Source organism: Phascolarctos cinereus, unplaced genomic scaffold (assembly GCF_003287225.1).
Source record: "Phascolarctos cinereus isolate Bilbo 61053 unplaced genomic scaffold, phaCin_HiC Scaffold_4;HRSCAF=312, whole genome shotgun sequence".
NCBI classification, from domain to species: Eukaryota; Metazoa; Chordata; class Mammalia; order Diprotodontia; family Phascolarctidae; genus Phascolarctos; species Phascolarctos cinereus.
The window spans coordinates 84,741,501-84,755,559 of record NW_027555847.1 but is presented as its reverse complement, the minus strand read 5'-3'; the positions used below and the strand labels follow the sequence as shown (position 1 = coordinate 84,755,559).

At 35.2% G+C, this 14,059-nt stretch overlaps 1 protein-coding gene across 1 annotated transcript in view; it reads left to right on the top strand.

Annotated features, from left to right (window-relative positions):
* DOCK3 (dedicator of cytokinesis 3) overlaps positions 1-14,059 on the top strand; it is a 512,545-nt gene that overhangs the window by 347,986 nt on the left and 150,500 nt on the right. The window contains 3 exon segments of the mRNA XM_020999119.2: positions 890-971; positions 6,885-6,945; positions 9,534-9,681. Of these exon segments, the coding sequence (XP_020854778.1) occupies positions 890-971; positions 6,885-6,945; positions 9,534-9,681 (291 nt within the window).

Below are 14,059 nucleotides of genomic sequence, written 5' to 3'. Positions count from 1 at the left end.
AGGGTGTCCCAAAAGTCTTAGTGCTGGTTTAAGCTATTAAAACTTAAGTTGGTTTTAAAGCTTTTAAAACTCTAACCCACACTAAGACTTTGGGGACACCCTATATTCTACTGGACCTTATGTTCTCCCAGATGTGCTATGATATGTATTGCTTTCTTTTGCTATGATAATCTCACTGCCTGACTCAGTTCAAAGTATCCTGGTGACTTCTCTGTGTTTAACATTGATGTTGGGTCTTTGGGGGAGTACAGGTGAAATATGACTCATGATCCCTGCTCCCAAGAAACGTATAACCCTATTAGGGAGACAAGACATACACATTAAATGGTTAAATAATAGTGCCCTTTTAAAATGCATCCAAATGTTTATCCTACACAAGACTTTGTTCTGTGTTTAAAAAAAAAGTTTGAAGTGATATCATCACTACTACTGTTTTGTTTTTATTAACAAAGACGTCACCTTTATAAAACTTAAGATGTGGAAAGCACAACAATCCTGTGAAAAAGATATTTGAAAGACTATCCCCATTTTACAAATAAGGCTCGAAAGTTAAATGAATCATCCAGGTTCACACAACTAGTGTCTGAGCCAGCATTAGGGCAAGGTCTCTACGGACTTAAAAAATCCAAATCTCTCCACCAGATCACTCTGCCTCTCTGTCATGTCTAATAAGATATTACATCCACATTGTACCCTATCCACCTATCATTGAGTACAATCCCATGAGTGTTTAGGATTTCTGAGATTATACATTATTCTTTATACATGCCCTGGTCTTTGTTCTGTAGTTTGTGGTCCCTCATATTTCTCTGTCTCTTTCTCTCTCCCTCTCTCTCTCTCTCTCTTTCTCTCTTTCTCTTTCTCTCTCTCTCTTTTTCCTACATTTCAGTGAGCGGTTTCTGGTGAGACTGAACAAGAATGGTGGGCCAAGGAACCCAGAGAAGATAGATCGAATGTGTGCCCTTTTTACAGTATGTGAGAATTCTCTTTCCCTGCTACACTGTGGACTGGGCCATTTCTGACCAAGGGCTTTGGTTTGTGGATGTTGTCACCCCGAAAACTGATATAATTTTTCTTTCTCTACTGACTAGGGCAAATAAGACTAGTTGTATGTTTCTGACAGATAATAATGAAATGTTTAAAGAAGATTGCAATCAACTACATGTTTTAATTGAATTTATGTGATTAAATAAACATTTTTAAGTGCCTTTTGGCTTATTTTTAAGTTTTACTCTACAATGTATAAACTAAACACTTAAAATTAGAGGGGAGTGATCTTTTTTTATTATATTTTTAACTTGGAATTACAAATGTCTTCTAAAGTTGTCCACTTGAATTTACTTTCTTAAAACTACCAAATACTGGGGCCATTTTCTATTGTGATCTGTATGTGTCAGTTTTATCCATCACAAATGGCTCCTATTCAGAATAACTACTTTGAAGACACTTGCTTCTGAAGCTCCAGCATCCTAGAAATGTCAGCACAGTGAGGGACACAGTGAAGTTCTCATTAGAAAAACATGTTCTAGGTTTTTGCCATCAGGAAACTGCCCAGACATTCTCCAAGCTTCTTCTCGTGTGTTCACCATTTATTTATGCACTGAATAGCTAATGTGCTTCATTTACTTGAGTAATTCATTGATTTGCTAAAAAAAAGAGTACAAGGATTTGTTAGAGTTTTGATTATTGTTGATACTCTGTCCTTGGACAATATTATGTGATGTTAGAGAAAACCTGCTTAATCCAAAGATACTGTAGTGCTTCCCACCTCGATTACCCTTCTTTTAGTTTGCAGTATTATCCCGATATAAATAGCATTACTCATCCTCAGACTCTGTGTGTACATCTTTAATGTAAATGGCAGTAATTCAGAGACCTGAATGTGACCTGGATCTTACAGGAAAAAAAAAATTGCATTTTTTCCACATGAATTTTATTCATTTTGCTACTTTCTTTAAAGGTCAAAAAGTAGTGCAATAACTAGGCTATTACAGAGTCAGCAGCACCTGTCATTGAGGACAGTGAGCATATTGAAAATTTCCCAAATATGTGAAAAAATTTCAAATTAATAAGTCAAAATGATGTAATATGTCTCCATTTGAATTCAATGTTTTAAGAATTAGGAAAGTATTCAGTAAGAGAAATGGGCAGGAAAATAGAAACCATAAGAAAAACAGAAGGGAAATTGCATTTACTTATTCAGGAGAAAAGAAAGTGAGAATAGTGAGTGATTTCCTATTCTCATTGAGGAAGGAAGGAAAAAAGGAAAGGAAAAAAGAAGAGTATCTTAAAAGATTTGGGCTCCACCACTGGAAAGGTTTGCCCAAAGTCGGCTACTAGACTAGACAGAGGTAGGAAGAAGACACACAAGTGTCTTGAATAATTTCAAGTAGTTCGGTTTAGAGACAAGGAGGTGAACAAAATGGGCAATACTTTAAAGATTTCTGACATTCTGACCTTGCCTGATAAAATCACAAAAGAAGTCTTTGACTTGGGCCTCTCTAGCATCATGGAAATAGAGATTTGAGTGTATTCCCATTGAGTACATCCTCATACTCAATGACTGATTTTTAATAAACTTTATTATGACAGGCATTTGAATGTGATTATAAAATATTGAGCATTTCATTTTTTAAATATTTTATATTTCCAATTATGTGTGTGAATCCAAGTCTATATTCCAGTATCCACATGTATATACACACACATATTGAATTAGTGATTCCAATTTGTGTAATGAAAAAAAAAATCAATGAATCATGAATATTCTTGTTCCCTATTGCTCTCCAGGATGTTCCAAAATCTCATTAACTTATTTCTTTTGTGCCCTATCCACAATGACTGAACTTGGGGCTGGTTTTGCTGTTGGCACTATTTTATAAAAGTGCCTAACATATTTTTTTCTTTCTGTGGTACACATGGGATCCTTAAACATGACTGCCAGCTTTACAGAGCCATTACTTTGGCTAAAATCTACCTTATCAACTAACTAGAAACCTGTTTCTGTACTATAAGCAAAGAGCACATTTTGAGATTGCCATATATGTTACAGAGCTTCAGAGTCAATGTCCTAGAAATGTAAAAGTGGCTAATGAAATTCCTATAGTTTATTGTTTCTCTTCACACAGATTTTAGCTTTTCCTTAAGGTAATTTCTCCTAATTTATAATTTATAAACTATAATTTATGAATCATAGAATTCTCTTTTTCTGGAAATTCTTTCTCTTTTCCAGGTTCCTTAGATTTTAGAATTTCTCCATAAAAGGAAAAATCTTTCCAAGGAACTTTAAATTTGCTTACGTTTTAAAATAAGTGCCAATTTTGTGGGTTTTTTCCCCACTCTTCATGGTGTATAGTACGAGTGACCATGTATATGTGAATAAGATATAGACACATATGCATATAATGCGTTTTACTTTGATAACAGTTTTGAGTTCACAACCCAAATGATAAAATTTTGCACTATTATTAGTTGAAGTTCGGAGTCCAACTTGATGGTTTCTATAATTATATCATGACATAGTTATATTTACCTTTTTCTGTGGGGTTATTTTTTTTAAATGTTGGTGTGATTTTATTTTGTTGTTAAAAATCTTCATGCCATCCCTAGGAAATAAGTAAAAGCTAGGGCATAGGGAAGCTAACTGTATTTCTAACACCTCATAGCATACCCTAACTGAGCTCCATGTTCTCTCCCTTACATCAAATTGCTCTGCCCTCTCCCCACACATACACCTTCTGCCCCTCTGGCAGAGGATTAGACTCCCTGATTCTTTATGATTTGGATAGAAGTTCAGATTTGCTACACATTTAGTTCAAAAGCTACTCACCAACTATGAGGCTCTAGGTCTGGACAACACTGAGTTTTCTGTGTCCTCCTTCCTTCCCTTGTTTTCCATTTGTCTCTTAAATGGTAATATTATCAATCATACTTGATACTCACTATTAAAGAGCAATGTTTTTATCAACCCAAAATTATGTTTAACTGTGCATTTAATTTACATTTAATAAAACAGCTTTTACATTGGAAGCTTAATGTACTGCGAAACTAACTTACAGCAATTTTCATTTACATTTGCCAAAAAAAAATTTTGTTATTACTTTTATCATTATTAACACCTATTAAGTACCATCCTGATAATACAGTGTGATCTAAACAGGAGTCCTACCCATTCACTTTAAAAAAACATTATAAGTACCTTTCATTCAATGTTAAATTACATTCGAGTCTTCTTTATTATAATTAATAACCAGCAACAACAGTGGGAAAATTCCAATTTGAGTGCACATGGAATATCTGGTTATTATGTGGCCTTCTATGGTAATCTGCTATAGGACTACAAACACAGAGAGGTAAATTAGCATGAATAATATTGGACTTTTGTGGTAGCTTGAATTATATTAGCCTAAACCCAACAGGAACCATCTCATTTGAAAATACTCTGTCCTTCTCAATTGTACCTCAAAACAGCGGCCTAATGTCGATTCATAATAAGTCATCTGAAATTTAGCAATAAATTGATTTGATATTTGGTGTTTTATATTTCACAGTGATCTTAATGGGTATTCAAATATGAATTCCATTTTTTTAAAAGAAATGATAATGAAAAGAGACCAAAATGCCCTTATTTTTCATTCAAAAGATTACATCAATAAAAAGGATCTCCACAGAGATGTAAGAATTTGACCACTTTTTTATCATTACTGTAATTACTGTTGTTATTTGTTAGCTCTTACCACTTCCTGTGCTTATGACCCTTGGGGACACAGAGTAACTTAGATATTTCATGGAAAAAGCATGTGGCAAACCTTTATTTGCCAATTAGCATGTAGCCTACCAAGATTCCAAGCCTAACAGCATTGTTAATCCTTGCAAGGAACCGTGTAATGCTAAATGCAATTCTCCCCACACACCCCTGCAAGGCACATGAAGGTAACTTCTCTTCTTTAACTTCACTCTGACCCTTTTGTCCCACTTAATCCTTAATCAAATACAGTTCTTCTTACAAGGAGTCTTCCTGTCAAATTTCTTAGCTAAAGTAGAGTTGCCAACCAATCGGTGAATATTACTTAACTATATGATATACTTCACCCTTCTTAACGTTGAAGCTTCTCTGCAAACATGCAATTATCATCCAGTTAGACCTGAATTCAAATCTGGCTTCAGACACTTACTAGCTGTGTAACCTTAGGCAAATCACTTAACCTCTGTTTGCCTCAGTTTCTTCATTTGTAAAATGGAGATAATAATAGCACCCACCTCCCAGGGTTGTTGTGAAGTTCAAATAAGATAATAATTGCAAAGTGCTCAACACATAGTAAGCACTATATAAATGTTATCATCATCATCATCATCCAGTTAGCATATCTATTAACTATCTGTAGTCTTTGTTTGATATATTTTCTATTAAAAAAAAAACTAGTGGGATCCTTGGTCCCAGTTTTATCCCAATATTATTCATATCTGTTAATAATCTCCACATTAATATAGATATGCTGGGTTATCTTGTTGGGTACCCAGGAAAACTAAATAACTCTCTGGAATCTGAACACTTCACCCTAGTAGGACTACGTTATTTTTAAATTAGAACTCTTCTTTTATTCATTCACGTTCATCTGAAAGTATACTAAAAATAACCCTGGAGGTCGAGACTTCTCCCACCTAAAGTGCATCTGAACTTGTTTCCTTGCAAACATTCGGTTTGCATATACTACTTAGACTTTATTTTTACGTAGTTCCCATTGAAAGCCCTGCTTATTTAGAATAAATGAGCACTTGAGCCACTTGCATTGCCCTCCTATCTTGCTTGTTCAGCAAAAGTGAGACTCGTCTCAAACCAGTCCAATGGTCACAGATGAAGAGACGAAGAAAGGGTAGCTTAGAGAGAAACAGAAAAACAAAGAAAATCTTGTACATTAGGGAAGGCCAAATCAGTCATGCCCTGCTGAGTCCAAATAAATGGGGACAGGCCAGGCCGGCTTAATGGAAAGCCTGTACTAAAGAAGATTAAAAACAAAGTTTTTGCTTTCAAGCATAGTACATAAGTAAGGCATAAACAGATTATCCTAAATTATATAGTACTCTGTTTCACTAAAAATAAATTATAAATAGAAATGGACTTTATAATACAGCAGGCAATTGCTAAACTTTTATTAGAAAGACATACATTTTGGACCATATATTCTTCCTTGCAAGTAAATCTCTAAAAAGGTACAGGATTGTTTTCAACATTTTTACTTGGAAAAATTACATGTACTATATCTAAAATATTGCATAACTGATTGCAAACCATAGGTGACCAAATTAGTGAAGTTCTACTATTTATAAAGTTCTTATCTGTGTTCCAAAGCCCCATGTATCTGGAGATATTTTCTTGAGGCCACATCTATGTGACTCAGATGTAGCCCTTCTTTCCCCCTGCGTTATCTATCAGTGCACGTTGGAATAGGTTGCTTTATTTTCCTTATTATTACACATTTAAGCATTAGGTAATCTATAAGAAAGTGTTCAGTCTCTAAACTTCAATTGAAAATACAGTTGTAAGATGGAGCAAGGCTACAATTGATTCCAATATTCTCCCATTCCATAAATGGGAGAGAAGCTTTCTTGTATATATTTAATTTGTTAGATATTATTATATATGAACTCTACAGATACCACACCAAGTATATAACATCCTAAAACATACCAGTAACCTGAACATAGGAATTTTGATATTTGTAAAATAGTACTTACTTTTATGTCTTAAATTTATCTATTTATAACATATGCAAAATGTAACAAAAATCAGCTACCGTACTTGAAAACTGAAAAAAAATAACTTTTCAGTTCTTTGTATGTACTTGATGCATTGGGTTTGCTTAAATGTTTTTCTCTTTTCTTAGGACCTGAGCAGCAAAGATATGAAGAGAGATTTATACATAGTTGCCCATGTGATCCGAATAGGTACTGTATGCCTCATCCATTAAAATTATCAACTTTTTAGAATAAACATCTCAAGGTCATGAATCCTACGCCTCTACTTTTGTCCTCCCTGTCAATCTCTGTCTTCTTTCCCTTCTACTGAATCATGTCCCATCTATAGCCTTGGCCATAGACTGAACAACTATGATAGCACATATAAACCCTCTTCCCATTTTCTCTTTTCGTGGAGGCAGTAGTAGACTTTCCAGTAGTCTAGACCTCATTATCTTCTTTACCAGCATCCCTAAACTTGATCCAGCTACCACCCCACGCACATTCCCAGAGGTACTATGATAAATTTATTAGAATATGAGAGAATTAATGCTAAAGGTCACTTAAGACCAAAAGGATTAATCACTATACCTTCAAAAAGTGAAACCTTTATTTCTAACTCCACAAATAAGAAATAGCACTAGTTTGAGGGAATGTGCAAAGGAGGAGGGAAAAAGAAATGATAGATTTTTGCTCGTTGAAGAAAATTAATTTAATTTTTTTAGAAAGAAATAGCACTAGCTGATTATCAGCCAAAATTTATATTTATATATGTATGTGTGCTTTTTTCCCACTAAATGATGTCCATTACCCTGCTATTTGTATTGAATCTTCTTATACTGTAGTCAAAAGGAAAAAAAATAGTATTTATTGTTTATATTTTTTATTATGATGATTGGATATTGTTGGTATGGTTAATGTCCCTAATCAACTTTTCTGGGAAGCAACTGACTGGTGCAGGGTATTTATACTTTCATACAGGCAAGTGTTTTACAACTTCTTGTTAGCAAGACAAAGATCTACTTACTCTGCTTGGACGATTGGACTTTACTTAATGAAGAACTAACAGCAACCTATATTTTGTGATTATGTGAATGCCCTCTTGCCATCGTACAGGCAGCTACAGTAAGCAAAAAACCCGACATCGCTCTGCTTACTGAAGACTTCCCTTCCTCACATTAAGGTGGAGCGAGGATTTGGCTCAATCCCCTGAAGTATGATATGGATGAAATAACTTTGGCTAAGAAGTGCAAGTTGTCATCCTCCTCCTTACATAAAATTTCTACTTGGCCAATATACTAAAGTTTAGATTACTAATATAAATCTTTTAACATTCCCCGGGTACACATTTCTATAAAATCCACATGTAATCAGATTTTTGTATTGTCTAGGAATAAAGTTAAAATGGAGTGTAAGCAAGGTCTAGTATGTCAAAAATCCAAGTGTAATTGAAAGAACATTGGTCTGGTCTTTAGGAGACCTAGGTTATAGTACTGGCTGTGCCACTAATTAACCTTTGTGACCTTGGACAAGTCAGCTGCCTTCCATAGAAGTCATTTTCTTTAACAGTCAAGTGAAACTAGTCAGTCTAGTTCTGACTAAAACTGGGGCAGCTAGGTGTCACAGTAGACAGAAACCTAGGTCTGGAGTAAGTAAGACCTGATTTTAAATCTGGCTTCAGACCCTTTCTAGCTGTTGACCCTGAGCAACTCACTTCACTTCTGTTTGACTCAGTTTCCTCATCTATAAAATGGAGGTAATAATAGCACTGCCCTCTCAGGGCTGTCGTGAAGATCAAGTGGGATAATAATTGTAAAGCACTTAGCATAGTACCTGGCACGTAGCAAGCACTATATAAAGTTAGCTTTCATTATTATTAGTATTATTACTATGACAATAAGGGTTGGCAAATCTGGCTTGCCACCTGTTTTTGGACAGCCTACGGGCCAAGAATGGGTTTTGCATTTTTTTTTTACTGATTGAAAAAATTAGAAGAAGAATAGTATTTCATGATACGTGAAAACTGTATGAAATTCAGACTTCAATGTCCATAAATAAAATTTTATTAGAACCCAGCCACACTCATTCATCTACTTATTGTCTATGGCCGCTTTTACACCACGATGGCGGAGTTGCACAGGAGGAACAGAGACGTGGGTGGTGTTCTCATTGCATTGCACTGCTGCTTGGCACGCTACAAAGAATATTGAACATAGAAATCTACAAATACCTTCCAAGCTATGAAGATGCTCCCTTAAAATAACATGCTTGTGTTTTGATATCAGAATTTGTCAGTACTTACCTGTGTGAAAAGACATTTTCAAAGATGAAATATGTAAAATCTCATACAGATCAGCATTAAGAGATGACATGTGTAATCAGTTTTGATGATAAGGAACACTAACTTTGAACCTCAGTTAAGCAAAATGTTATCTCCCCACCCCCCACCCCCACCAGAAAAAAAAAAAAAGAATTCCATTCTTTTCATTAGTGGACCTGTATTACCAAAAAAAAAAAGATACTTTTTAAAATTATCATTAATTTGATCAATAAAATTTGTAGAAATTTACTTTCTCTCTTGTTATATAACAATCTCTATTTTGCCTCTTGGCCCTCAAAGCCTGGGGCTTTATATGAAAAGTTTACCAATTCCTGGTCTAGGAGATCTTTGCAGTCCCATCCAGTTCTGATATTCTCTGATACCTTATGTCCCAAATATGTGTATCTATAAATCAGTTATCAGATGGCATAAGTGAAAGCTGAAACCAGATTGAATCATGTTTTCTGACATCTTCTAGGTCGTATGTTGCTGAACGATTCTAAGAAAGGTCCTGCCCACTTACACTACCGACGCCCTTACGGCTGCGCGGTCTTAAGCATTGTGGATGTTCTTCAGTCACTTTCTGAATTAAAGGAAGAAAAAGATTTCGTTCTTAAAGTTTACACGTGAGTAGAAGAGGCAATGTATATCAAATTATTCAGTACTATATGACTACCCATATACATCGATAGAGATTCTCGGAACTACATTTTAGAGTAAAGGTTTTGCAGTTTTTGTGTTTCCTCTCCCTCTCAACATGATTTTTCCTTTCTTAATTACTTAATAATTAAGTTAATAATCTAATGCCACCTGTGTGAAGTATTCTATATCAAGTGATCATTGTATTTTTGGATCTGATGGTGTATATACATTTTTTCATTTTTCAAGTAACAGGTTTTTTTAAAATTTGTCCTTCACAATACCATTCTATCATTAAGCGCATTTAAAAACATCCATCGATATATAACTACATAGTCTAGCAAACCAAATTCCTGCATGAGCCATGTCCAAAAATGTACATCTCTTTTTGCATCTCCCTGGCAAGAAATGAATGTCATGTTTCATCTTTTTTATTGGATTTGTGATTTACCATTGTATTAATCAGAGTTATGAAGTCTTTTGGTATAAAGTTTCCAATTTTTGATGACCACAAAAATTGCTGTTATAAAAATATTTTTGTCCATATAAATCCTTTTCCTTTTTCTTTGGTTTCTTTGGGATATAGGCCTATATAGTTGGGTCAAAGGATATGCACACTTTGATAAGTTTCTGGGCAGTTTCAAATTACCTTCCACGGTTGCCAAAATGATTCACAGCTCCAAGATCTAATCCCTTAAGTGCAGCCCTTCAGAGAATGATAATGGGTCATATTTCCTTGGGCTATTAAAAGAAAACCTAAATCTCTGAAGAGCTGAGATTCACTCTCCATCAGTTTACCACAGGAGAATCATAAACTGCATTATTAGACTACTCATGGGACTAGTCTGAAAATGTGCTTATAAGCCAACTACCATCTCTCACAAAAGCAATGTACCTCTTCTTCTTGACCATTAGTAAGCAACTGGAGGAAATAATTAAATAAAGAATATTAAATAAAGCTAAAATTCACTGTACTGTGCATTCACTTGTAAAAACTTTGATGAAAATGAAAATGCTGAAAAATTGTCAGTAGACTTCTCCATGAACTTTTAAATATGGTCTTTTCCATGTAAGAGAATTTAAAATTAGCCCCTTCCCTCTTATGGTTTTCACTTCTTTTTAATAAATTAATCCTAACCATACTGTAGTTATTATATGATGCAGACTTCCCTAACACAATGCCAAAGCTTTCTACAGTAGCTGATGCATCATCTAACTCTGACTTAGTTAACTTTTATACATGTTTCTGCTTAGCTTAAGCTTTGACACCATCAGCTACATTTGACCTCTTTCAGAAAAATTGACAAAATCTGTTCTAAACTCATTTTGACTTCCATTCCTGGATGTTTACAAAGTGCTACATTTTATTGGATCATAAGTATCACTTAATGTTGGTTAATTACATTGAAAACATTATGTTTTCTTCCTTCTGTCTTTCTTATCCTCTCCTGTCCTCCCCTTCCCTTCTTCTTCACTCCTCTCCCCACATGGGGCATCATGCCTGAGGTAGTACTGCCCAAAGAAAAGTAAATTTTAATGGCTGAAACCTAGCTAGTTATCTCGGGATTTATTAGCCAGATTTCTTTCTTAAAGACCAAGCCTTAAACCCAATTCACTCTGGTTCTCAGTGATTGAACAATAGGTCCCTGCCCAAGCTCCACTTAATGGTTATTTTTTGGGCCCTCCTGGCTGAGAATGAATGTAAATTGTAATTGTTTCTCTCTTGTCCAGCAACCATGAGAGTCTTTCTCAGTTTGATTTTTTTTTTATTAAAGGGGCCATCCCTTGACTCATTTCTTAAACAGGCCTAATCACTGAATGGGCGTTGCCTTACTCAAAGTAAGAACTCCGAAAGACCTTAGCTTACGAAGGCCAAGGTCTCCCACTGCATCCTGGACCATCTCCAGTTGTCCTGATCTATATCCAACCCCTGGACCCAGATGGCTCTGGAGGAGAAAATGAGGCTGGTGACTTTGCACAGCCTTCTCTCTCGCTCAGATCCAATTCATTTGCATGTCATGTTATCATCTTCCTGATGTCATGATCCTCTTTGACAACAAAGGACAAACCTCAAGGACAGGCTAAGTCACCATATACCAGAAGTTTACTCCAGCTGTTCCAGCTGTTCCAGCTGTGAGGGTCTACTTTTTTACCTATCTTTCTCCTTTTATGAGGAGCTAAATGGAACAGTCTGACTTCAGCTTCCCCTTTCCCAGCTACACATACTATATATTTTCTTCTCCCCACATATATCTGCTACTAATTACTTTAGTTGAAATTTAAATTTCAGATTGGGTTTGATTAATGTATTTCTTGAAGCCATGCTTTTAAGCTCAATTCCTTAAAATGCAACAGCCAAACTTGATTGGCTGATTCTAATATGTCACTTTGCAAGAAATGGGACTAGAGTAAACTACCTCTCTGTGAGCTTATACAAACTAATTCTCAAAGAGCAATGAGAGAGACCTTCCTAGGGAAGGTGGTAGTACTTTTTAGCTTTATAAAAGAGTAAATTGAGATTAAGATGTAGGTAAGGGGTTTTTTTTCCCCACTTAACAATGCTGTTTAAAATTCAGACTTTCAAATAGGTCCCCTAAATGATTATTATATGGCAAATGGTTATTGTGAGCAGTATAAGAATTTCTCCTGTGACTTAAACCTACATATTATATCAGCATAATGTATCCAGCTCTTATTAGAAATATTTTTAAATAGGTTTCCAGGGAAAATGATGTTTGTTATTTCACTAGAACTGGAAGCTTAAAGTATTTGTTCATAGCTAATTGACAGTGCTATAACATATACTGAAGATGAGATTTTGCAAAGAGAAAAATACCTCTTGTACAGCTTTAATCACTGGGTTGGTTTTAAAAAATATTCAATTAGTTCTTGATATTCTCATAGTTTTCTTTTCAATATGCCGTCCTCACCAGGGATACAGAGCCAGCTCTTACTATTCAGGGACCAGAGCACTTAAAAAACCATCATCAGAACTTCCTTTCTTTGGCTTTGTCTCCCTACAGATCCTCCTATGAGAGACCACTAGAGTGGTCAGGGATTTCATTAATGTGTGTACACCCTCCACTGAGGCAGATCACAGAAGCACAGGTGAAGGAACATTGGATTTAGACTCTAAAGACCTTGTTCCAGCTCTGTAACTTACTAGGTGGATTCATTTGGCAAGTTGTTTAACCTCTTCAAGTTGCTGTTTACTTACCTGTAAAAGGAGGGTGTTGGGGGTAGCTAGGTGGTGCAGTGGATAGAGCACTGGCCCTGAAGTCAGGCAGACCTGAGTTCAAATCCAGCCTCAGGTCAAATACTTGTCACTTACTAGCTGTGTGACCCTGGGCAAGTCACTTAACCCCAACTGCCTAAAAAAAATTTTTTTAATTTAAAAAGGAGGGTGTTGGACTAGATCACAGGCATCAGGCCCACAGGCTGCATGGGTAAAACTGCCAAGATGGCCAGGACCAGATTAAAATGTAATTGGGAAATGTTTAACAAAATAAACAAAAATACAATATAATAGATAGTATTTAATTATAATTAATAATGGTTTAAAATTATAATAATTTATCATTAAATTATAAATGTTTATCTTTATATTTACAAATTTACTATTTGTACATATAACACAAAATTATAAATATGTGTAATAAATATATATAACCGTAACATAATATGAAATTATTATGTTTATAAATTATTAAAAAGCTAATTTGTGGAGGGGTTTAGATTAATATGTAGCAGGGATCCATTCCTATTTGAGTTTGACATCACTGAACTAGATGATCTCCAAGGTCCCTTCCAATAGTCTCGGATCCTGTGAACCCTCTATCTCTTAGTATATGACCTTCCTTAGTTACTATAGTCAGAAAAAAAAGTCCTTGGAAAGTCATTCCATTTTTGCTCTCTGGGAGAAGAACTAGAGAAGAGAGCAGTACTTCAGCTGAATATGGAGAAGGAAATCTTGTGGGTGACTTGGAGGGAGTTTGAGTAATGAAAGAGGTCAGACATTCAGTGAAATAGAGGACTTTCAAGCATTCTTGATGAAAAGGCCAGAGCTGAATAGAAAATTTTACTTTCAAATATAAGACTCAAGAGAAGTGTGAAAAGGTAAACAGGAAAGAGAAATCATAAGGGACTTGTTAAAGTTGAACTGTTTACATTCCCAGATGGAAAGATGATATTTGTAACTCATGAGACCTTTGTCAGTATTAGAGTAGTTGGAAGGGGAAAAAATTATATGGGTAGGTAGATAGATAGAATATAGATAGATAGATAGATAGATAGATAGATAGATAGATAGATAGATAGATAGATAGATGGATGGATGGATGGATGGATGGATGGATGGATGGCACA